This window comes from Delphinus delphis, chromosome 1 (assembly GCF_949987515.2).
Source record: "Delphinus delphis chromosome 1, mDelDel1.2, whole genome shotgun sequence".
NCBI lineage: Eukaryota > Metazoa > Chordata > Mammalia > Artiodactyla > Delphinidae > Delphinus > Delphinus delphis.
In genome coordinates this window covers 32,714,037-32,736,379 of record NC_082683.1, presented here as the reverse complement: position 1 = coordinate 32,736,379, position 22,343 = coordinate 32,714,037, and the positions used below count along the sequence as shown (strand labels likewise).

The 22,343-nt window shown below is 47.6% G+C and overlaps 1 protein-coding gene across 5 annotated transcripts in view; it reads right to left on the bottom strand.

The window, feature by feature from the left end:
• Nucleotides 1-2,876: 2,876 nt before the first annotated feature.
• The window catches only part of NFYC (nuclear transcription factor Y subunit gamma), a 63,533-nt gene continuing 44,066 nt past the window's right edge, over nucleotides 2,877-22,343 (bottom strand). For 4 of the 5 annotated variants that reach the window (XM_060020285.1, XM_060020280.1, XM_060020270.1 and 1 more), the window contains exons 5-10: nucleotides 20,133-20,228; nucleotides 15,113-15,286; nucleotides 11,202-11,360; nucleotides 7,559-7,666; nucleotides 5,039-5,098; nucleotides 2,877-4,081 (exon numbers count right to left, since the gene is read on the bottom strand). In XM_060020285.1, the coding sequence (XP_059876268.1) occupies nucleotides 3,650-4,081; nucleotides 5,039-5,098; nucleotides 7,559-7,666; nucleotides 11,202-11,360; nucleotides 15,113-15,286; nucleotides 20,133-20,228 (1,029 nt within the window). In that variant the 3' untranslated portion in view covers nucleotides 2,877-3,649. The remainder of the gene's footprint in view (nucleotides 4,082-5,038; nucleotides 5,099-7,558; nucleotides 7,667-11,201; nucleotides 11,361-15,112; nucleotides 15,287-20,132; nucleotides 20,229-22,343) is intronic. The other variant, XM_060020293.1, reaches the window with a different exon arrangement.

Genomic DNA, 22,343 nt, shown 5'->3' with positions numbered 1-22,343 from the left:
GCACTAATAATAGAGGCTGTAGAAGTTGCTGTGAGAGCATCAAAGAAGTCTTTGCTAACTCTGTCCTAGGAGTTAGAAGTTTCTCAGCAAGGGCCATTTAAACTGGGCCTTGATGTATGTATAGGAGATCAATAAGTGGAAAAGGAAGTAAAAGGACATCCAGGCGTTGGGGCCAGTTGAAAACATGGAGGTGAGTTCAGGGACCAGTGAGTAATTGAGTGTGACAAGAATGTAGAGTTCAGGGGGGAGGAAGAGTGGAAAGACACAAAGCTGGGGAGATAAGAAGGGCTGTCAAAAAGTCTCCTTATTAAAATCTAACCACCTACCCTGATGTAATACTCTGGAGAGGATAGTGTTTCCAGCCCTCACTGTTGCCCCAGGAAGGCCCCTCCCTTCAAAAGTTAAGGGTCTTATCAGGAAAGGGGTTAAAGATCTAGTACCAAAGATCTAGTACCCACTGAGAAAGGGGACAGTCATACCCCATAGTTGCTAGAGTTGTCTGAAGTTGGGATAAGGGTGGGACAGGGCACCTCCCAGATTTGGGCGAGTGCTACATGCTGCCCCCTTGTGGCCTCAGCAGAATTAAGCAGTAAGGAGGCTGGCCAGGTGGTCTGTTCATAATCCCAGGGGCCTCCAGCCCCCAGCATCGCCTTCTGGGAAAGTTATCCCAACCACCAGCTGTCAACAGACCAGACCTAACTGCTCTATTTATTCCACGTATACTCAAGGCTGGGCCAGTGGGTCTGGGGAGGCAGAGCGAAAGGAGACAGTTCATATTTATAAAGCCCTGTCTCTCTCTCTCTCTCTCACACACACACACACACACACACACCACCTTTGGCCAGAAAGCAACTATGTATGCACAGGGGGTCAGGAGACCAATGTTTTGGTTTCAGCTCTACCCCTATTCATGGCATGACCTTGGGCAAGTCACTGCACTTCACTGGGCCTCCTATGTCTCCATCTGTAACACAGGGATCACCATCCCTCTTCCTGTCTCCCCTTGCAGGGTCATTGTGAAGATCATTGGGAGGACAGATGCTGCAAGTGCTAGGAAAAATGTTTAAGAGTGCTCCGGATGTAAGGGGATCGTGCTGGGTATTAGATAGGGGCTCTCTTGGGCAGCACCAAAGTGTTTGTTTACACCCGCATGGGCCCTGCTGGCGGGGAAATTTAAAGGGAACGTGCTCAGTAAGGCAACTGATCGAAACATTTCCAAAATAAGAATGGAAGTCTGCGGGAAAATGGGGACCCATTGACTGGTCTGAAATTTCAGTTATGCTTGGGTTTTCATGAATGGGAGGAAGAGCAGCAAGGTGGGACTGTGCAGTGACCTCAAAATGAGAGGTTAGCCAGGAAACGAAAAGAGCTGAGCTTCTGCCTTTTTCTGAGCCCAGCCTCCCTTCTGGGTGCTTCTCATTCACAAGCGCTCTCTTGAATCCTCTCCACGTGGGGCTGGGCACGTGCTGTCAGTGAATTACCTGCATGTCTCACTGAGACGTGTTTGGGTACAGGACAGTGGGAAAGGCCAGATGATCCCCTTCAGAGAAAAGTCCAGGGCTAGAACGAAGGGGGCAGACCTGACTTCTCATGGTGACAGCATCACCTGCTTCATCTGCCTTGATGACACTGGAGGGGTACCATGTATCCAAAACCTTACAGCAAGGAACATCTTTGCTTTTGCTAAAGAATGTTATCTTTCTTTGTTTTAGATATGAATCTCTTACCTGGTCCCATCTCTCTTTTTGCCCTGGTGGTCAGGAAGCTCGGGATCGAACGTGAAACCTAATTTTAAGAACTCTGTAGGTCTTTGCAGCCAGAATATTTGTTCTTGTTTTCGATGATCCTGATTTCCTACTCAACAATATTCTTCCTAATTCTCATCTGTCACATTTTTTCACTGTGTATGTTTTCAGTGCAAGCCGTCTTATTTTTTCTTGTGGAGTAAGGTAAGGTACACTTAGGTAAGTAACTGAAAATGAAACAGATGAGACAGATGTCCAAGTGCTTACCATGGTTAACAGTGGGGGATATTCGGTGAGGGAATTATTAGAGCATCAGGGTCAGACTTGAAATAATCGAATATTAAAGCCCCTTCCCTAACCCTGCTTCACACTGTAAGAGTCCCCCAAAGAAGGGAGTTGCCTAAGGTTTTATGACATATTACTGACTGAGAAGACATCAGTACTTTTCCTGGCAGCCAGTTCTCTGCTCTTCCCATGACCACAGGCCTCATTCTAGCTGTAAATGGCATGGTGAGGGGAAGACGGCTCACCGCTGGCCTCTACGGCCAACAGAGGCCGTGAAGAAGTGGAATGCTCCTTCTGTTCTCCATACTTTCAAGCCCTGGCTGTAGAACCCTTCTGACCTGCTGGCTGACAAGGGGCTTGGGCTACCCTCCATGGCAGATGCCATCCATGCCTTTGGTAATGGGCATGGCTACAGCAGGCAGCTCAGAGTGCCAGCCTGTGCCGAGACAGGAGTGGAGGGACGTACTCGAGTCCTTGCTTAAGGACAGAGAAAGCTTTCTCCATGAGAGATGCTCTCTTCACCCTCGGCCAAGGACACAGGCTGAATCTGGCCCATGTGTCATACGTAGTCCAGGAAATAAGGCAGGCAGGCAACTCTGAGCAGTAAACGTTCTGATGAACGTTTAAAAAATGAACTTCATTTTTTAAATCAGCTGAAGATCTCAATTTGAATCAGACATGCAGCTCAAGTTCCCTTTGCTTTGGACATCCTCCCTCCTCACAAGGGTGTTCCCCTCCTTCACAGACACCCAACCTGAGGGCAGACGAACCTTTCTAAGCCTTTCCCAAGCAAAGTGGTCCCATGAATGTCCCCAGACACAGAAACCCAGACTCCAAATTATCTAAAATGAGATTTATTGCATTTCATGCAGTTTGAAGTCCATGCAGCAAAGGAGACTAGCATAATTTTTAATGCATTTAAAAATAAAATAAAATTAAAACTGGGGGGTGGGGGGCAAATACACAAAGTCCTAGTCTCCTTGAGTCCCTGGAAGAGAAGGGTTTGGGAATGAAACCATCCACTCCCCATGGCAAATGAGTCTCTTAAATGCATGGAATGTTTCCATGGCCTCTGATGCAAATCCACAGAGCTCTGGGGCAAGAGCAGGGGCGAGGGGAGAGGAGCACTAGTGAAAAAGAAGCTACACACGGTCACCTAATTCACCTGAGGGCAGAACAAGGTGGTAAATCCTGGGTCAGCAGCTGTTCCAAGAGTCAGGAGATTACATACACCCCTGAGGAGATTTGCTCCTAAAAGAAGTGGCAGTAAGAACCAAAAAAAGAGAAACAAAAGAAATATTTCTTCAACCACACTCTTCAAGAAAATGCCATAAATATGTTATTTATTATTTTCATTTCATAGCATTGGACACACAGCTCAACATATTGAAATATTGATTCCGTGGAGGAAAAAAAAGGGAAAAAGGAAATAAAAAATATTGCATCTTTCTGTTGTGGAGAATCTCTGCCCCCAGGCGTCGGGCGTAGTGCACCAGTGTCCTAGCCTGCAGGAGGCGCTGAGGTCGGCAGGGTCCTCTGGGGAGGGAGGCTGTGCCCATTGCCCGGGGCTGTATGGCAAAAATTGTGTTGGGTGTCCTTGGCCTTGCCAGCTCAGGCCCTCAGTCGCCGGTCACCTGGGGGGCCTGCCCGTCGGAGGGCTGGTTGGCTGACTGGATGAACATGGGTTGGGCGAGGTCCTGGCCGGCAGGCATGGTGACTTGCTGGATCTGGTAGAGCTGCTGCGAGGGGTGGAGAGGAGAGAGTGAGGTCACCCCTGGGAGAGGGGCATGCAGCTCCCTATGGGCCTCGAGTTGGTTGGGGGCCCCAGATACCTCAACCACCACCCATTGCAAGGCGTCAGAGGGAGGAGGGGAAGTGGAGTTCTGCTGTGGTTGGGAGCAGCAGACACAGGAGGCACCAGCCCGGTGAGAGGGGGTATGTGTGGTGGGCGGGGAAGAGGTGCAGGGAGTTGCATTTCCTGTGGCTTTCACTTCTCTGGGCTCTGCCTCTCCCGTTAGCTCAGAGCCTCGAGCTTGCTGCACGCTGTTCCTCTGTGACAAACACAAGCAATTCGAACCACTGTACCAGCAGCTTGGAAGTCAGCATTTCCCCAACTCAGTAATCCTCACTGGCAGGGGCAGTAGGGATTACCCCTTCTCCTCTTTTCCTCAGAATATCTGGCTCAGGCTGAGGCTACGCCGAATCTCCATCTCCTGCATGGGCCCTGACGGGGAGGCAGGTCACCTGGGATTAAATGCTTACTACAGCGAAGACCCGCGAAGAGGCTCGCGTAGCCACTACGGAAGGTTAGGGCCAACTGGACGTGATTTCTCAGGTATTTCCAAAAGAAACCAAAAGCTAAGACCCCCTGCCACAGCAGCCCTGGCATGTGAGCCTGGCATCTGGTGCTGGCAGAAGCCAGAGTTGGGTCCTGATGCCAGTTCCTCTCCTTTCTGGGCAGCAGAGAACATAGGCTTAGGCATGTCATCCTATCATGTCCTCAGGGGTCTCTGGCAAGATAGTGCAAAGGGCAAGGGGGCCGGCAAAGGGAAGATCCCTTCCTCACGAGCTTAGAATTACTGAATTCCAGGCACCTAGAGAGCTTGCGAGGTCACATGTTCTCTGCGTTTCAACTAATCCATGCGATTAAAAAGAGCGTGGCTTAGAGAAAAACTATTCTTAAAGAAAGGAAACAGGAGACCTGCATGCTAGTCCTGGTTCTGCAATGAACAGCTAAGCAAGCACAGACAAGGCACTTCCCACCTCCAGGGCTCAGTTCACTCATCTGTAAAACGGGGACTGGGGCTACATAATGTCTAGGATTACTGTCAACTCCCACCAAGTCTATAAATCTAGAGGATAGGCAAGACTGTTGTTTCAACAATTTCTGTCCACTCACTGTCAACAGATGATGGGACAGTTGCCCTAGCCATCCAAACCCACAGGTATCACCTGCTACCCTGTCACAACTCCTCACCCTCTGCTCCTGCCTAGGCTGGGTGTCCTACCTGTCCATCCGTGAACTGGCTGAACTGCTGCTGTCCTTGCTGGACCTCTGTCTGTGTGATCTGTAGGAATCAAGACGGCAAAGTAGGCAGATCAGCTGCAGGGTCTGGTCCACTAGTCCACCAGCCCACCAGCCAGGAGAGGGTCGTGAAGATCAAAAGGACAATGCACATAAAGTGCCCAGAATGAGGCCTGGCACAGAACAGGGGCTTGATGAGTAGCAGGAAAACAAGGGTCCCTCCCCACCCCCTAGCACAGACAGCTACTCAGAGTTGGCACCATACAGAGGACCCCGGAGCATGCAATATTCAACTTCTGCAACCATCTCTCTTAATGTCCACCTAACTACCCCCCGCCCCACCGAAACCAGCCCCTTGCTAAGAAAGTCTTTCTGGGGCCTGAGGCTCAAGTCAAACAAAAACATCTAGCTCCTAGGTACTGACAGGACAGGGCATAACGTTTATGGTTTAGGCAGAAACCCTAAGAGTCTGTCTTTCAACCAGTGAAGGCAGATTGCAAAACACTGGGCAAAGTGGTGAGTGGTCCCTTTCATGCTTGGAAGGTGGGCTCCAAACCAAACCCGTATCACCCAGATTATCTGACTGGAATATGAAACACCCTGGCGAGCAGGTGGCCTTGGCCCTGGAAGCCCTTGTGGCAGACCTATGAAGTACTTTTTCCGAGAGAGGCCACGTGCAACCCTCTGGGCCAAGGCGGGGGTAGGGGGGCGGGGGTAAGGAAAACATTTATCACATGTACTTAAAATCTTATGTGGGCATTTTAAATACATTTTAAAGGAAATTTACAGACATGGAGAACTGCATCATATAATGCCAGTTGCTGCAGACAGCTTGGTAGACTAGAAAAAAGACTGAAGAATGTCTGTGTGCGTATATGTTATCTATGGAACATTTGACTAGCTAATGTTTTCTGTGTACCTTCTCCTGGAATCATCACAGCCACCCTGCAAGGTAAGGACTGTCTTCTCGAGTGTCCTCACAATGGGCCAAAAACAACCCATCGGGTCTACCCATGAAGCTATGAGGAAAACAAGAGGACAGGTATGAAAGGGCTTCATGAGGGTTTCTTGCTAGTGTTCTTTGTTTTGGGTCTTTCTCCGCCCACCTGCTTGAGGGCAGGAGCTAAGTTTTGTCTATCTCAGTGCAAAGTAAGTATTGAAGAAATATCTGCAGAATAAATGAATGATCCTGAGACAAATGGAAAATATGTGTCATAGATGAGAAGGTTTTAACTGTGCCCTGTGGCCAGCAGGATTGCCCTTCACAGCAGTTGAGAAGAGTTTCATTCACCTTTAAATTCCATTTACACGTTAACATTCATTCAACAAACGTTTACTGAGCACCTACGAAGTGCCACGTTGTTATAATTACAATCTGTTGTTACACAGACTCCGTCCTCAGGCACCCTCTTCTTGCTTCACTCCTTCCTCTCTATACACCCAACTTTCCCCACTTTCTGGCTTTAGTTCCTGGTCTCAAAACTGATCTCTGGGGAACCAAGAACTCTTCCTTCTCATTTCCTCCCACCCTGTGCCATAGAAAGTTTCTGGATCCCAGGCTAGAATCTTACAAGTTTTTTTTTAAAAAAAAAAAAAAAAGAGGGGTACACTAAAGGGTGGGACCAATCTTGAGATCTGATTCCACGTCAATGAGCCCCAGGAAATTAGGGAAAAGCCCATATTCTTATGCAAGCCAAGGAATGGGTTTAGAGTGGGCCTTTAAAGATCCCAGAGACTACATGGAACTCAGAAGCCCTGCTTTTGGCTCATTCCTCATATTTTCCCAAATGAGATCTTTGGAGACCTGCTCTACAAACTCAGCTCTGTCACCACTGTCAATAGATACATCACCAAAATGCAACTGGGCCAGACGAGTCCAGCTCTTTAACGATCGCTTCTTTTTTTGGGTCTGAGGCAAAAGAATTGATTAACAATGCCTCCCCTTGTCCAGCATCCCTGTCCCCTGCAAATAATACCCACATCCCCCAATCCCCAAGCCCAGGGAGGCAGCCCCCTCGGCACCTGTGGCTCAGCCTTCAGTATCTCAGGGCATGAGAGGAGATGAGGAGGGCAGTCTCTGGTTAGGGGTGCATGAGAAGGTAGAAGTAAAAACCTAAGTAGCTTTCCAAGGGGCACAGGAGGCGCCAGATCACAACAGTCATCAGGTTTAAAGATGGAAACTCAGCCTGACGATGAGGCAGTCTGTCAGAAGGCTTCCTCCAGTCAGACCTGCGCACACACACACTGGGCTTTCTTCAAGTAGCCTTGAGGCTTCCCCTGCCTTGAGCTTCCTTGTCGCTCAAGAGCACGATGGTAAGAGACACACTTTGAATCCAATCCTCCGATAAACCCCATCTGTCCCTTGGGGTGCAGAACAGACGTGCGGGGGGTGGAGGCGGCTCTTGCTGAAGGATGAGGTGGCGAGAGTTGTGTGCTGAGCACTTTGTCAGAAGCCAGCTCCAGCTGGTTCCCAGCTCAAGCCCTGAATCTCTGCAGCACATACCTGTTGAGCATTGGTGGCAAGCGTCTGGATCTGTCCCTGCACAACCTGGGTGCCTGATACAGGCTGGGCTAAGCGAATATACTGCAGCTGGCCGGCATTCAGCTGCACCTAGGCAGGGGCAGAGACAAACAAACCACCGGAGACTGAATGCAACCTCAAACAAGCAAACTTTCCACGACAAGAAATGGGGACTGTCCGCTACCCGTCCCCACCCCGACCCCTCCAAAGAGGCCGACCCTGAAAAGTTCCTTTTTAACAGAAACCCAAACAAGCAAAACCATAATATCCCTACCCCGTAAGTCACACAACACAAAAGAGAATAAGTTCCTTGAATGGACTTGGGGGAAAATTCCCAGAGGATCTTGTCATATATGTGAGGACAGCACGGCTGGACCCTCAACATTCACTGGCTCTTAGCTATTTGCTCACAGTTTATGTTAAGATTTGATGCCAAAGACTGTCTGACATTATCGGAACGCTTATACCTTAAGTGTGGGGCCTTTCTCCCCTCCGTCTCCACCCTTCCCCACCCCTGTCCCCGGGACGGCTGATCTAATACTGAGAAGAGCCCCGGAGCCTGCCAGGAGTAACCAAAGCCGATGGCCATCACTCCGCACCACAGCCCTAGAACTGCCCAGCCCCATGCTGCACATCTTGGAAGAGAAAGCTGGCCCGCTTTACTATCTCCGTCCCCAAGAGCCAGGACCAATAGGGGTCTGTGGGACTTTTAGGATCCTTGGTGTTCAGCACTAGCTTCTGGCCAAATACCTCCCAAAGGGAAGCTGAATCAATAAACCTTTCACATAAAACCCCATCGTCGGAAACCAAAGCTACAAAAATGCCCTTAAAGTCCCTCATGCTTAAGATTAAGTCTCAGCTAATACAATAATACCACACGCTGCATTTAATTGTGTGCTAAAAGCCTTAATTCAGGCTCTTAATGCTGCAGCACAGCACGGAAGCATTAGTGAGTGCTTCGAGCATGGGGATGAGGAGAGGACCAATCAGCAGAGAAAAGAGTCAGCAAAGGAGGACTCCGGACAGTCACACTCAGGATGTGGGGAATGAAGGCGGCTCCAGGAGGACCAGCAGATTTGGTCTCTCTCTATCTGGAGGCCCAGACACCACCCTCCCTAGCTGCCTAGCCTGCTTTGCTTGTAAGGGTGAGCTTCTTGAGGGTAACAGGCAAGTCATGCCTCTTTGTCCTGGAGCAAAATTTCCCCTTGCCTTCAAGAGCTAACTTCATTGCAGGGGCTTTTACTTCCGTGAGGAAAATGCTGACAGGAGGAAGCTTCTGCATGCAGTGTTAAATCAAACTGCTTCCCTGAAACTTCAGACTCAATGAGGATTTGAACCACCAAGAAAAGACTAACACTGAAGTTCCTGGTAGAACGTTCCAGAATTGTCCGCTTAAGGCAAGATGGAGGGACACAAAATCTAAACCCGTTAATAATCTGGTTCAAAGGAGACAGGGCAAGGTATTGTGACCTGTAGTCATTTCTCTCCTGAGAACACGCCAAGAGGAGCTGCTGGGAAGTTGTGATGCCAAGCCTAAACTCCCCACTACATCCCACAGTGCGGCTTCCAGGCAACATTAAGTTGCTTATGGGGAGGAAGACAGCTGGGTGGAGGCTTGGGAAACCTCATCTGCCGAGACAGATGGTGGCTGGTACCAGGAGTCACCAGAACTCCTGCTGAGGAACATGGGATGAGAGACCGAAGCCTTGTCCCAGGAGTGGGGGAAGGTATACTGCTGGCCATAGGGATTTTACATTTCCCAGCTGGGAAGAGCTCTTTTGCAGAAACTCAAATGTGACTGAAAAGCTGTGAGCCAAACAGTTCCAAGCAGTTCTTAGAAGCAAGCTCTTCTTTCAGGCTTGTGTTTAGGTACTGGTGATGCTCTGCCCTTCAGTCCTCTACCACAAGGGTAGGCCTGGGGACGCTCACACCTTTTTAAAATTACAGAGCAAAGAAGCCTACCCCCTGGGCTTTCAAAAGAGGAGCAAAGCTTCCTTCCTAAAGGTCATCACTAATACGAGCGCTCTGGTGAGTTTAAAAATGCAGACTCCTGCAGAAGGTATACAGTGAACACCAGGTCCTAAATTCTGCAACAAGTCTTCTGTGCCCCAGAGGCTTTAAAAGACTCAAGTTAAAGTTACTACAGGGCTTCCCTCGTGGCGCAGTGGTTGGGAGTCTGCCTGCCAATGCAGGGGACACGGGTTCGAGCCCTGGTCCGGGAAGATCCCACATGCCGCGGAGCAACTAAGCCCGTGAGCCACAACTACTGAGCCCGCGCTCTAGAGCCCGCGAGCCACAACTACTGAGCCCACGTGCCACAACTACTGAAGCCCACGTGCCTAGAGCCCGTGCTCCACAACAGGAGAAGCCACCGCAATGAGAAGCCCGTGCACTGCAACGAAGAGTAGCCCCCGCTCTCCACAATCAGAGAAAAGCCCATGCGCAGCAACAAAGACCCAATGCAGCCAAAAACAATAAATAAATAAAATAAATTTATTAAAAAAAAAAAAGTTACTACAAAGTGTGAACTCTTCTCTGGCTTAGCTGAACTTGTTTTGGTGCCCCCACATGCAAAAATGAGAACCATTTGTGAGAGAAGTCATGGGCTGGTGGCTGCAAGGAATCTGGAATTGATGGGGGGGTGTGTGTGTGGCGTCACCACCCCCAGCCCCACGCCGTGGGGGAAGGAAAGGGAGGGGGGAAAGGGAGATGGAGCGGGGGATGGGAGGGGGAGAGAGAGATGAAAAGGGAAGAGGTAAACAGAGGGATGCACACACACCCCTTTCCTAAGCTTCCTCCTGGCCTATTACTCTGTTAAGAAGAACAGTCCCCAAAACAGAGTTGAGGATACTTTCTGAACTTTCTTCAAAAAGGAAGTAGTTAACCAAGTCCAAGTGAGTTTCTGTATCTGCCTACATTTCATTTACAATAGGAAGGGCAAGGGGCAGGAACAGGCCTGCTCCATGTCACTCATTTTCTACATTTTTTTGTGGCAAATTGACCAATGAATAGATGGCAAGTGTTAAGACAAGGACCTTTTTTTTTTTTTTCCACCAAAGAACAAGTACAAGTGAAAAAGCCAACAAATCTAAGAAATGAAATCCCTCAAGGCACACAGGAAGTAGCAGTCCACAGTGAAGGAATGGGTAAGTTAAATGAAAGCCAAAAATACACTTTGCTGCAGGCTCCACTGGGAACTGACTCATGAATATGCAACAAGTGTATTTATGGCCTTCTCTATACACCTCCCTCTTATTCTCTGCAAATCAAAAGACAGGACTAGGACTGCCTCACAGGGCCTTTGGGCCTTGGCACAGAATAGTGGTTACAATGATTTCTCTGCGTAGGCCGAGTGAGGGGAAATGGAGAGGAGCTGCCCCATCGTGGTGAGCCCGAACCTGGATTAAAGGAAAGCAGTGTGTACAGTGAAGCAAGTTGTGGTTTGGGGTAATGGGAATATAGGTTTATAACAAAGTGTGTGTGTGTGTGTGTGTGTGTGTGTGTGTGTGTGCGCGCGTGTGTGTGTGTGTGTGTGTGTGTGTGTGTGTCTGTGAAATCTTTAACTACTTCCTGTTATACTGTTGAGCAAAGTGCCACGCAGACCTTAAGGCAGGGCAGGACTTACCGGGATCTGCTGGATCTCTCCTGTGTTCGTAATGATCTGCTGCATCACCTGCATGGTCTGTCCAGTGCCACTCTGGGCCTGCTGGGCTTGACCCTGCGGCTGGGCCTGGACAATCTGCACCTGCTGACCTTCTCCAACCTGCATGGTCACGGGTGTGGTCTGGAAGGAAGAGTCATGAGAAAGCTGACTGAGCTCCAGCCCAGAGCCATTAGGCCTACCAAGGGGTTAATAACGAGCAGTTCACCGGGAGCAAACCCCCTCCATGGATGCCTGACCTCATCGCAACACTAACAATACTCAACCTACAGAGTCCTTTGGGCTCAGAGCACTGTTCAAGTCACTCTCCAAAATAAAAGACAGGAAGGCCAAACGGATTTTTAGACTCAGAGTACAGAATATTTGCCTTGGCCCCGAATACCTCTATGCTTCAAACGTTTCAACTCTTCACAGCCCCTTCAATGATAGAAAGGCACATACGGTACAAGAGAATCAAAAGCAACCACGATAATTTGCCTGAGACATGGCTGAAGTCAAGTCTGGAGCAGGTGAGTTTAGAGGGCAAACTAAATGGAAAGTGGGATCAGTATGGGTTAACTAAGCTCAGGACCCTGGGCTCCTTCTCAGGCATGCAGGACACTGGAAGAAACACAAAGGGCACACTGGCTTTCACCCCCATTCAAGCAGCAGAGCGACTCCAGCCCACTCTGGCCAGCCAGCTGCTCTGGATCACAGCACTGCTTTCCACGGGCGAGGCAAACACCCTTAAGACCTGGACACTGTTAAGACCTGGACCTTAACTAGGGCTACCCGTAAGTAACGGAATTTAATAAAGCCAGACTTCTAACTTTCTAGAAACAGGAATCGCAGATTTAAGGAATTTCTGTCGAATGTATATGAAGATTCTGTGTTTCACACACACTTAGAGGACTGCCCAATGAAACTTGCTCCTTTGAGAGACAGCAGATTCAAACTGTCAAAAGGATCAGTCATTTCTTTTAATCTCAAAACTTTAGCCCTAGATGTGACCATCACAGATCCCAGCACATCTTGTGCATCCGGCAGTGGTGCTAGTGGAGCCTTTTAACCACACCTGCACCCCAACCCCTCACTTTGGATATGATTTCTCCCCACTCTGAATTAAGAATCACCTCTTAAGACAACTCTGAGAGTCTTAATGAATCCTGGGCTTCAATCGATGCTGTTATTCTGATGCTCTCACTTTCTGACTGCACAGGTCTACTCTGCATCTAAAGTTACAAGGGAAGGGGATATGTTCTGAGAACTGTAGATGGGACTCAAGGGATTATTAGGTAAGGAGAAATTACTACAAACTGCAAGAGGGTAGGGAAGAAAGATGACAGAGGGCAATACATGCAGTGGGTTAGGTCAACAGGAAACACCTCCTATACTCACACCATGATTTCCAACTCAGCCTGTTCCCCAAACCTCCAGTAATAAATGTTTCCAATTTTATGACAGAAAACACAGGATTCACTTCAACAAATTACGCTTTTCTTCCAACTTTAATAGGTATTGGTCCTGCAAAGGTATCTGAACTCAATTTGAAACAACGATTCCTGTAGGTCCGGGGAGGTGTGACACAGCACAAGGCCACCCTGAAGCAGCCAGACAGCGAAACAACAGGAGATGCTGGGAGGAACCAACTTCACCACCCTCACAAGCCTTATCAGCTCCAAGCTGAGCAAGTCTGGGGTGGCAAAGAAGAGGTAGGTGAAATTCTCGCTGACTAAAAAAAATGCATACTGCCAACTCATCACTGTACTACCAACTCAATTTTCCCAAGAGGATTTCCAAGGTATTTCTAAATTATTTCAGGAAAACGAGGGCTCGTGTTAGCATGGCAGATCTCAAATCACATATGGCATGCCCTGCTGTCGGGGCACAACAGCCATGAGCTTCTTAGAACGGCCAGCCAATCAGAGCCAGCTCTTGGCAGACTCCCTTGAAGTTTGCTTTGTACAGGGATAAGCCTTTGGCAGGTAAAGCTCTCACCACTGCAGAGGCACAAGCATTAGCCAAAGAAAGTCCCTCAGGCATCATGGTGCAGCGGATGCCTTGAGGCAGGGACTGGGCTGTGATCATCTTTAAACCCCGTCTGCCTAAGACTGTGTCTTGCAAAGAGCAAGCACTCAATAAATTTCTGTTACATGGATAAGAAAATGGGCAGGGAATAAATCCTAAAATCATAGTAATATTTAAATCTACCCCTGTCCCAACCTTTTTTTCTTTAGGCAAACCCAGCTCCTTACTAGAATACACATGGCTGTTTGGGATGTGTCCTCTGCCTATCTTTTCAACTTGCCTAGACGTTCCGCTATGCTGACTGTACCCTCCCCTCCTACCATTTTCCCCGTGCTGTTTCTCACCTCCAAGCCTTTGCTCGTGCTGTGCCCTCTCCTGGGAAAGCCCTCCTTCCCTCTTTATTTGATTCATTTCCATTGTTCCCTCTAAGACTCATATTATTCCCTTCAGGGAACTTTCTCTGACATCTCCTTCCACCTCCCTCACATCTTTGTTAGGTACCCACTTTTAAGTGCTCCCATAACACCCTCTACACAATCCTAAGAATATCTTATACTTCCCACGTGGCAAGTGGTATAACCTTCAAGTATTTGTAGCCCCAACTAGATTCTTGAATTCTTTAAAATAGGGACTGTTTTATCCATGCTTGTGTCCCCAACACATAGCATTGGACTTTATCTAAGAGGATGTTCAATGTTTGATGAATAAATAAATTAATGATTGGCAGGGAATTTGGAGTCAGAGCTCAGGAAACATAGTTCTCCCTAGGGGCAGGACAGGGATAAAGATGCAGACGTACAGAATGGACCTGAGGACACGGGGGTGGCGGGGAAGCTGGGGCGAAGTGAGAGTAGCATTGACATATATACACTACCAAATATAGATGGCTAGTGGGAAGCAGCCGCATAGCACAGGGAGATCAGCTCCGTGCTTTGTGACCACCTAGAGGGGTGGGAAAGGGAGAGTGGGAGGGAGGCTCAAGAGGGAGGGGATATGGAGACATATGTATACGTATAGCTGACTCACTTTGCTGTACAGCAGAAACTAACACCACATTGTAAAGCAATTATACTCCAATAAAGACGTACAAAAACAAAAACACATAGTTCTCTTCAGCCTCTCATGATCCCCAACCATGTGGATGTTACTGCTTTCAGACAGAGAAGGAATCTTCTGATTACTATTGTAAAAAGAAAGTCACCTGACACAAATTTGGTGGGACACAGAAATGATGGGGAAAAGGAGAGGAGAGGTATGCAAGCTGGCAATGATGCCTGATCTCCCCCTTGAGGGTACAAATTCCAATTCTGGTGGGAGACACAGACAGCAGGCACGGAGTCCACTTAAAAGATGTCACTAGGCTTCCCTAGTGGCGCAGTGGTTGAGAGTCCGCCTGTCGATGCAGGGACACGGGTTCGTGCCCCGGTCCGGGAAGATCCCACATGCCGCGGAGTGGCTGGGCCCATGAGCCATGGCCGCTGAGCCTGCGCTCCGCAACGGGAGGGGCCACAACAGTGAGAGGCCCACGTACCGCCCAAAAAAAAAAAAAAAAAAAAAAAGATGTCACTATTCATCATGGGGGCAATATAAAGATTTTTTTCCTCCTCAAACTTTTTAGGGATCCTGGAGAATGTCTTGCTCACTGCACTTTCCTCATATGACCCACAAGGAAACCAGGGTCGAGAGAGATCAGGTGACACATCACCTCAGTGGCTGAATCTGGAGAAAAGCCCAGGTCTCCAGAATTCAAATCCAGTCCTCTACAGGACCGGGTGATCTGACTGCCCCTCTGCCCCAGTCACACTTTGCCCATCCCAAACCTAAGAGGTGCTGTCTGGCTGGGCCGGCACCCTCCGCGGTTCACAGACCTGGCCCTGCTGAGGCTGTGCAATGATGATCTGCCCGGGCTGGATGGTGGTTGTGGAGCTGGTGGTCTGCTGGCCTTGCTGCTGTCCCTGGACCTGGACGGCAGTGGGCTGCTGAGCCAGCGTGAAGTAGTACTGGACGGGCTCGGCAGGAGTCACAGATTGACGCACCTCCTCCTGTGGGGCAGAAGGAGGGGCAGGTAAGAGGAAAAGAACCGGCTCAGCAGCTGCCACAGTGAATTTCCACTCTTCCCCCAAATGGGCTCTGTGCAGTTGCCTGCTGAACGCTGAGCTCTCCACATCTGAAGCCAAGAGAAAGTGGAATTCGAAGAGACCAGTTGTGCTAAATCACACTAAAAATAACAGATTCCATAGGCTTCACAAAACATACAGCCAATTTTCTGAAGTACAGAGTAATCACCCACTGCGTGATGAGTTGCAAATGGGCAAATAATTACTGTAACTAAAAACCACGCACTAGCAGTGCTTGATAGTAAATGCCGTCAAGGCCTATGACCTGAGAAGAGTGCTAACGGCAAGCACCCCAAATACCATGCTCTCAGGCTGGCTCCCAATCTCCCAAATAGGCAGCACTCTCTGTATTTCGTTCCCACCACCTCAGGAGGGAACGAGCAGGGGAAAGGGAAACAGGGCTTTCTCTGGATTGGAATTTCAGAATCAAATGTCAGGATCAAGAACACTGGTAGGCAAGAGCCCAGTTTTTCAGAGCATGTCGAGAGCTCTGTGGTCACTGAGGCCATGTCTATCCAGCATCACATCTGGTTTGGTGGTACTTAGCCACAGAAGCGCAACCCAGGGGGCCTGAGGGACAGCCCTCCAGTGGGGTGGCCTCTGGCCGATCTGCTGGGTGAAGAGACCGTTCCTTCTTCAGCTGACGTTTTCCATGGCAGAAGGAGTAAACAACCCTCTCCCAGCCACCTCGAGCTCACAGCTGAGAGTGTAGGATGTTTACACACACTACGGCATGGTTACAGCCTGAGGGTCCAGGGTTGGCCGGCCCCTGACCACTGACACAGATCGGCGTCTGCTCCGGAGGGCCCTGCGACACATGGTGCCCTGCCTGGGACAACAAAAACAACAGAAACATACAACCACTTGGGCTTGTTGAGCAAAATATCAGCTAAATTTACTCACTTCCATGTTCTGGACTAAGTTTGCCAGGTTCAAGGAAAGAGGAAAAGAAGACACTTCTTCAAGGTATAGAGACCCTGTGGACCAAAGCTCTCCAGAGTGACCTTTACAAAGTTGGTACTGACCCCATCCCCAATCTGTGCTTCCAAAGTCCGTTTCTCATTACAGTTTTTTTGTACTTGCTTGGAAAATTCTACTACTTTCCCTGCTAGAATGAAAGCCCTGTGAAGGCAAAGCCTCGCTCTCTCTTGCTCCCTCCCCACTGTCGCTACCACCTGTCTCCTTGCAGGCACTCAATAAGCAGTTGCTGAATGATGAATGGATTCATAGAGCCAGGCAGACAACCGGAGGTAGGAAAGTACTTTTTTTAACCCAAGTTGGGAGTATGACAAATTCTCTTGAACCCAACAGCTGTTAGCAATAGAAAAGAATCCCTAATTTCTTGCTACCTCTAGGATTCTGTGGCCGTAGTGCAGGAGACACGCCTGTCTGCTAAAGAACGGGGTTGGGTATTCTTTTGCTTGCCGGGTGACTGGGGGCCCAGGATACTAAAACTAGGACTCCTGATATCTAGCCCCTGAGGAACTTGGATCTCTGCATGACAAGGTTCCCTAATGGCCATTCACCCAGTCTAGGCAGACACTTGTAACATTCTGGGTTTCTAAGCTAGTCCTCAAACATGAACCAACTTTCTAAGTTAATGCATTCTGTGCTTCAGGCCCAAACAGTTTGAACCCTGGACATGATCATGCTGAGGCAGAAGAAAAAGGAGGTCCCCTTTTATTTTCATCTAGGTCTCAGTTTCCAGAACAACTTAACTGTGACAACATCACCTCCACTTCAACTCCAACTTCTCACCATTATAAATAAAGGTCAGCCAGTCAACTTGATCTTGGCTGTGACAGGGATAATACTGACACCCTCCTTAGCGAAGAAACAAAGGCCAACTGCTCTTTTCAAGGCTCCTGAAATAGGTTCAATGAATTTATTTTCCACTCAGAACTCCCTTCCCATTCTACAAGAAACATCAACCACTAAAATCCAAACTAACTTGGAAAAGCTCTTGGGTGATGAGAGGGTACAGAGGACTCAGACCCCTAGAACTAACTTGCAGGAAGTCTTAGGGAGTAGGGAGCCACTGGCATTTACCAGCCCTGACCTGTCATTGTTCTGTCTCCAGTTATCCTTGACTGTAGCTAATCTGCAAGTGAATATGGTCTTTTTGCCAGACAAATAGCAAACCCTTTAAGTACCACTTTCAGAAGCTAAAATATCCCTTGCCAAAAGCTGTGAGAACATGTAAAGAGCTTCTCCTATGATGCCTGCTGTATGCTCTTAAACTGTTTATGAACTAGGCAGTGTCTAGGACACTTCTGTGAGTATCAAATAGAGGCACCAAGGTTTGTGTTGTGAGGACAGGCATGACAGCTCTCAAATCATTGGAATGGAAGGAGGCATATCTAAGCTTCTTCTGCATTATGAATACTCATTCCGCCAATGGAGGTCAAGCTAGTAAGGGAGTGATTATGACTGGTTTAAAGAAATGGGTGAAGAGGAAATGACATTTCAATGAGCGGGAACTTTCAACTCACAGTTTTAGTGGGGCAGAAGTCAGGCCTCAACTATCTTCTGCTTGAGTAGTCTTGCTTCCCCAAAGAACAAGAAGACATCCCCACGCACCTCAGAGAAGTCAAGGGCCTTAGATGCACAACTCAGTATTTCTGGCTCGTTTCTTTCCCGAGCAGTGGGAAATCACCCCGTGCTAGAACAATCTCTGAATGACTGGATCAATCCAGAATGGGGCACCTGCCCAGCTTTAGCAGTGGCCTCCCCAACCAGAGTGCCTGCTCTTAGAATCTCTTCAGAAGTAGAGTCTGATAGACAACGCCAGAGAACGAGCAGCCTCACATCCTAGAGCCATCACCACAGTGCTGTGCAGCCAGCCCCAGACTGGAAAAAAGCACATTTGCTTCAGTAGCAAGAATGAACTGCTCCCTCCTTCAGAAAGGGTGAGTTCTGGAGAGTAGGCGCTTTTAAAGGACTTAAGGAAGGTGCCAGCCAATTTGGAGCTTGGGAAAACATCATGTCTACAGAGGATTAAAAGTGCTATCTTAGAATTTCAGGCCAGCTTTCAGCAATCTCAACCTTTCAAAGGCCAGGCAGTAGCTCTCCCGAATAGGATGCCGATCAATGGCCTGAACACCTGCAAAGAACTGAACCTGTTTAGTTCAGAAACTGAGCTGTTTCAGCTAGACACACTTTAAAGGAGATGGATCATAGCATTCTGAGTCAGGCTAGGATGTAACAAGGAGCTCTCTGACACCCTAAGAGAGTGAAGCACTGAGGACGCTGGAGGAAGGGAGAGGACATGACCATTCTCTCTAGCCAGCTGGCTCGGCAGGCAGCCCCAGGGAACAAGCAGGAGTTGGTGCAAGGAGCCCGAGCAAGGCCTGATTTTGTCACAGAGCTCACCACCTTGGTCTAAAGGGGGCTTCTGAAACAAATTCCAACCAGGAGAATGGGTGAATGCTATCAACTGTTCTGAAGGAAGCGAAGTGGTCTGAGTTCTTGTGGTGACTTCTCAGAGAGGAGGGAAGCACTAAGAGAGGAACTGAGCCGTGGGCACAAACCTGCAATGTTTCAAAGGCGATGCACAGCGGGACGACCGTGGCAGCCTGCCGCTGTAAACATCCGACTGAAAGCTCCCTGGAACGCCTTACAGCTTCCAGTCAAGGATGTTTACAGTAGCAAAGACTGCCCAGAAAGAACGAAGACGCAGTGAGGCACCCCGCTCTAGGAAGGAGGTGCAGAGGGCTTGCTAACCCAAAGACCCTCAGGCAGGGTCGGGATTACAAAGGGTGTTTAAGATGCCCACTTCTCCTACACTCTCTTACTCGTTATTAACACGAGACGGCACAGGAGAATGGTCGTCACTGAATGACTCCTGTTTCTAAGGACAATACACTATGAAATAATTCATTAAAAACACTTAAAATTTTATTAACAAACCAGAGAAAGCAGATCAAGGCTCAGCTTTGCTCCTGCCAGACTCTGCCACTATCCCCCAAGCATCTCTACTACATCTAGTGAGTCATGCAATCTGCATGCCTAAAATGATGAGCTACACAGGAGAGGGGTCTATCGCAATTGCAATTAAGAGCTTTATGCACCCAAAGTGCTGAAAAACAATGGTGTGACCTCTGGAGAGGAGCAGACAGAAGAGCAGGAAAGGCAGACACTCACATTCTTTCTCATGACTGCTTAGAAAGGTTGCTTAAATGGTGGTTCTCAAATATGGTTACACATTAAAAGCATCCGGAGAGCTTTAAAAAGCACTAATGCCTGGGCCTCCCCCTCACAGATTCTGATTCAGCTGGTGTAGGGGCGGGGCCTAGGGACTGGTATTTTTTAAACCCTAACAGGTGATTCTAAAGTGCAGCCAGTGCACTGTGCAGAGAACCACAATCTAGACTAAGAGAAAACCCAGTCCACTCACTCCAGACACCACTATGCACACACAGAAGCTGTTTCTTGGAAATCTAAAATCTGTAACTTGCTCTCCCATCCCAGATTAAGAACTCTGACAGACTTCCTAGGATACCTCGAAATGAGCTTCACTTTACTGTTGTAACTAAAGTCTTTCATTTTCATTTTGTCTGTTTTCACTGAAATTCCACCTCAGAGGCACTGAGTTAAAAGCATCCCTAAATGAGTAACAGGAGGAGATGTTAAGGATGGATCTGGTCTACAGAAAGAAAAGCAAAAGAAGAGCAAATGACTTGTGCTGAGAGAGGAAAAGGAGCGTATCTGACACCAGGAGGCAAGGCACTCTCTAGTCAGCAGCAGCAGGAGCAATGCCTTCCCAGCTCACCTGACGCTTTGGTGGTTTCAGCTCATCTCTTGGAACAATATCGATGAGAAAGTCAAACTGATCAAATTTTGTAATTGCCATGGCGATATCATTCCTCTGTAACAAAGAAAAGCAGAGTGAAAAATTAGCCTGGGGAGAAACTAGTTCACCTGGCTTTCTACTCTCCAAGTTACAAGTAAGGTAAGATGATGACTTCTAAGCCAAATTAAATACCCATGGCCAAGCCTACAGGCCAAAAGTAGTACAACCAAACTCTTATAAACTTCAAATGATCAGACTTGATGGACAAACACTGACAAAAAAGAGATAAATGTAGCTCATGCTCTACAAACTGTATATTTGAGCCTCCAACTATTACCACTTCTGCTGGATCCTAAATTATCATCCTCCAGATACATCTGTACAAATCTAGCAATCTTAACTGACACATTTCTGGTCATTCTGTGGTTAGCAAGGTTAGACTATCATTCAACTTATAACTTTTTAAGCCCCTAAATAATATTCTGGCTCTTTGGTTCACAAGTAGTTATAATCTATTTTGAATCCCTTTGCTGAAATCCTAATTCAGTAACTTTTTGCAATATTTTCTAGTCATCGGATCTATATATGTTAGTTCCTACAAGGCTACAATTTTTATTTTGAAATTGAAAATCACAATGTCAAATCCACAGTTTAAATCTTGTTCCACATGACATGAACACTGGAAGCCTGAAGTCACTAGAATAGAGGCAGGGTGGGTAGAGACCAAGTCAGCTGACTAAAGCTACTGAAACCAAGGTCTGCTCTGATGGCGTTCTTTCTAAGAGTGACATTCCCTTTCTTTAAATAATAAAATTAAAAGATTTTTAATTAAAAACCAACACACTATGTATACTTAAGATCTGTGTACTTCACTGTATGACAATTTTAAAGCAAAGGAAAAAACCGAAAAAAATAGTGAACCATGGTGAGTGAGACATATGCTGAAGTGTTCAGGGGAATGTAAACTTTTAAATGCATATAAAAATAGATGACTTGGGGACTTCCCTGATGGCGCAGTAGTTAAGAATCCGCCTGTCAATGCAGGGCACATGGGTTCAAGCCCTGGTCCGGGAAGATACCACATGCCACAGAGCAACTAAGCCTGTGTGCCACAACTACTGAGCCTGTGCTCTAGAGCCCACGTGCCACAATTACTGAAGCCCGCCCACATAGAGCCCATGCTCTGCAACAAGCCACCGCAATGAGAAGCCCACGCATTGCAACGAAGAGTAGCCCCCACTTGCCCACACGCAGCAATGAAGACACAGTGCAGCCAAAAATAAATTAAAAATAAAAACAAATAAATAAACTGACTTTGGAGCAGCAATGGTGGCTGTGCATCTTCAAAAAAAAATAGATGACTTGATGGATAGAGAGAAAGACAGACATGGGAACAAAACAAGTAAAATGTTAACGGTAGGATCTAGGCGGTCAGTATACAGGTGTTCACTGTAAACTCTGCTTATGTTTAAATTATTTTGTGTGTTAGCATGTTGACTTTTCCAACATAATAAAATGTTGGAGGGAAAAGTCAACATGCTAACAGAAATCCTTAGCAAGCCCTATATATCACATCTTAAAAGAAGGTGACTCATCAGACAAAATAGGAGGGGATGGAAATTTTCCTTCCCTTGTCTTTGTGATGGCCCCAAGCCATTGAAATGCAAAACTCCAGTCCACCCTTCTTGCCAGCCACCAGCTTGATAATAAACCCTCCCGACCGAAGCAGGGCGCATCTTAAGGCTGCCAGGTCTCATTTAAGATTAGTACGATATAGTATCATGTTCTTGATGATGTCACCTACTCAAGCTACCCAAACGGCTCATCAATGGATAGAATGAGGGGGAGAAAAAAAAATCACCTCCAAACATACACCAAAGTGTTCTACAGAATTTTGGAAACAGATATACTTAAATGGGTCTTTTTAACATTTTTATTTTGCCTTTTTTAATGCTAGTATTTTACTGATTATCATATTTAGTAAAAAAAAAAAAAAATACAGAAATCTTAAGTACACAGCTTGATGAATTTGAATAAATATATGCACCCAGGTAGCTATCACCCAGATAAGAACAGACAAAGTTTCCTTCTATCCCTTTCCAGTCAACTTCCTTCCCCTACCAATCTGAGGCAACAACAACTCTGATTTCTATCATCACAGATGGTGATAGTATATGGTGTACGTGCTAT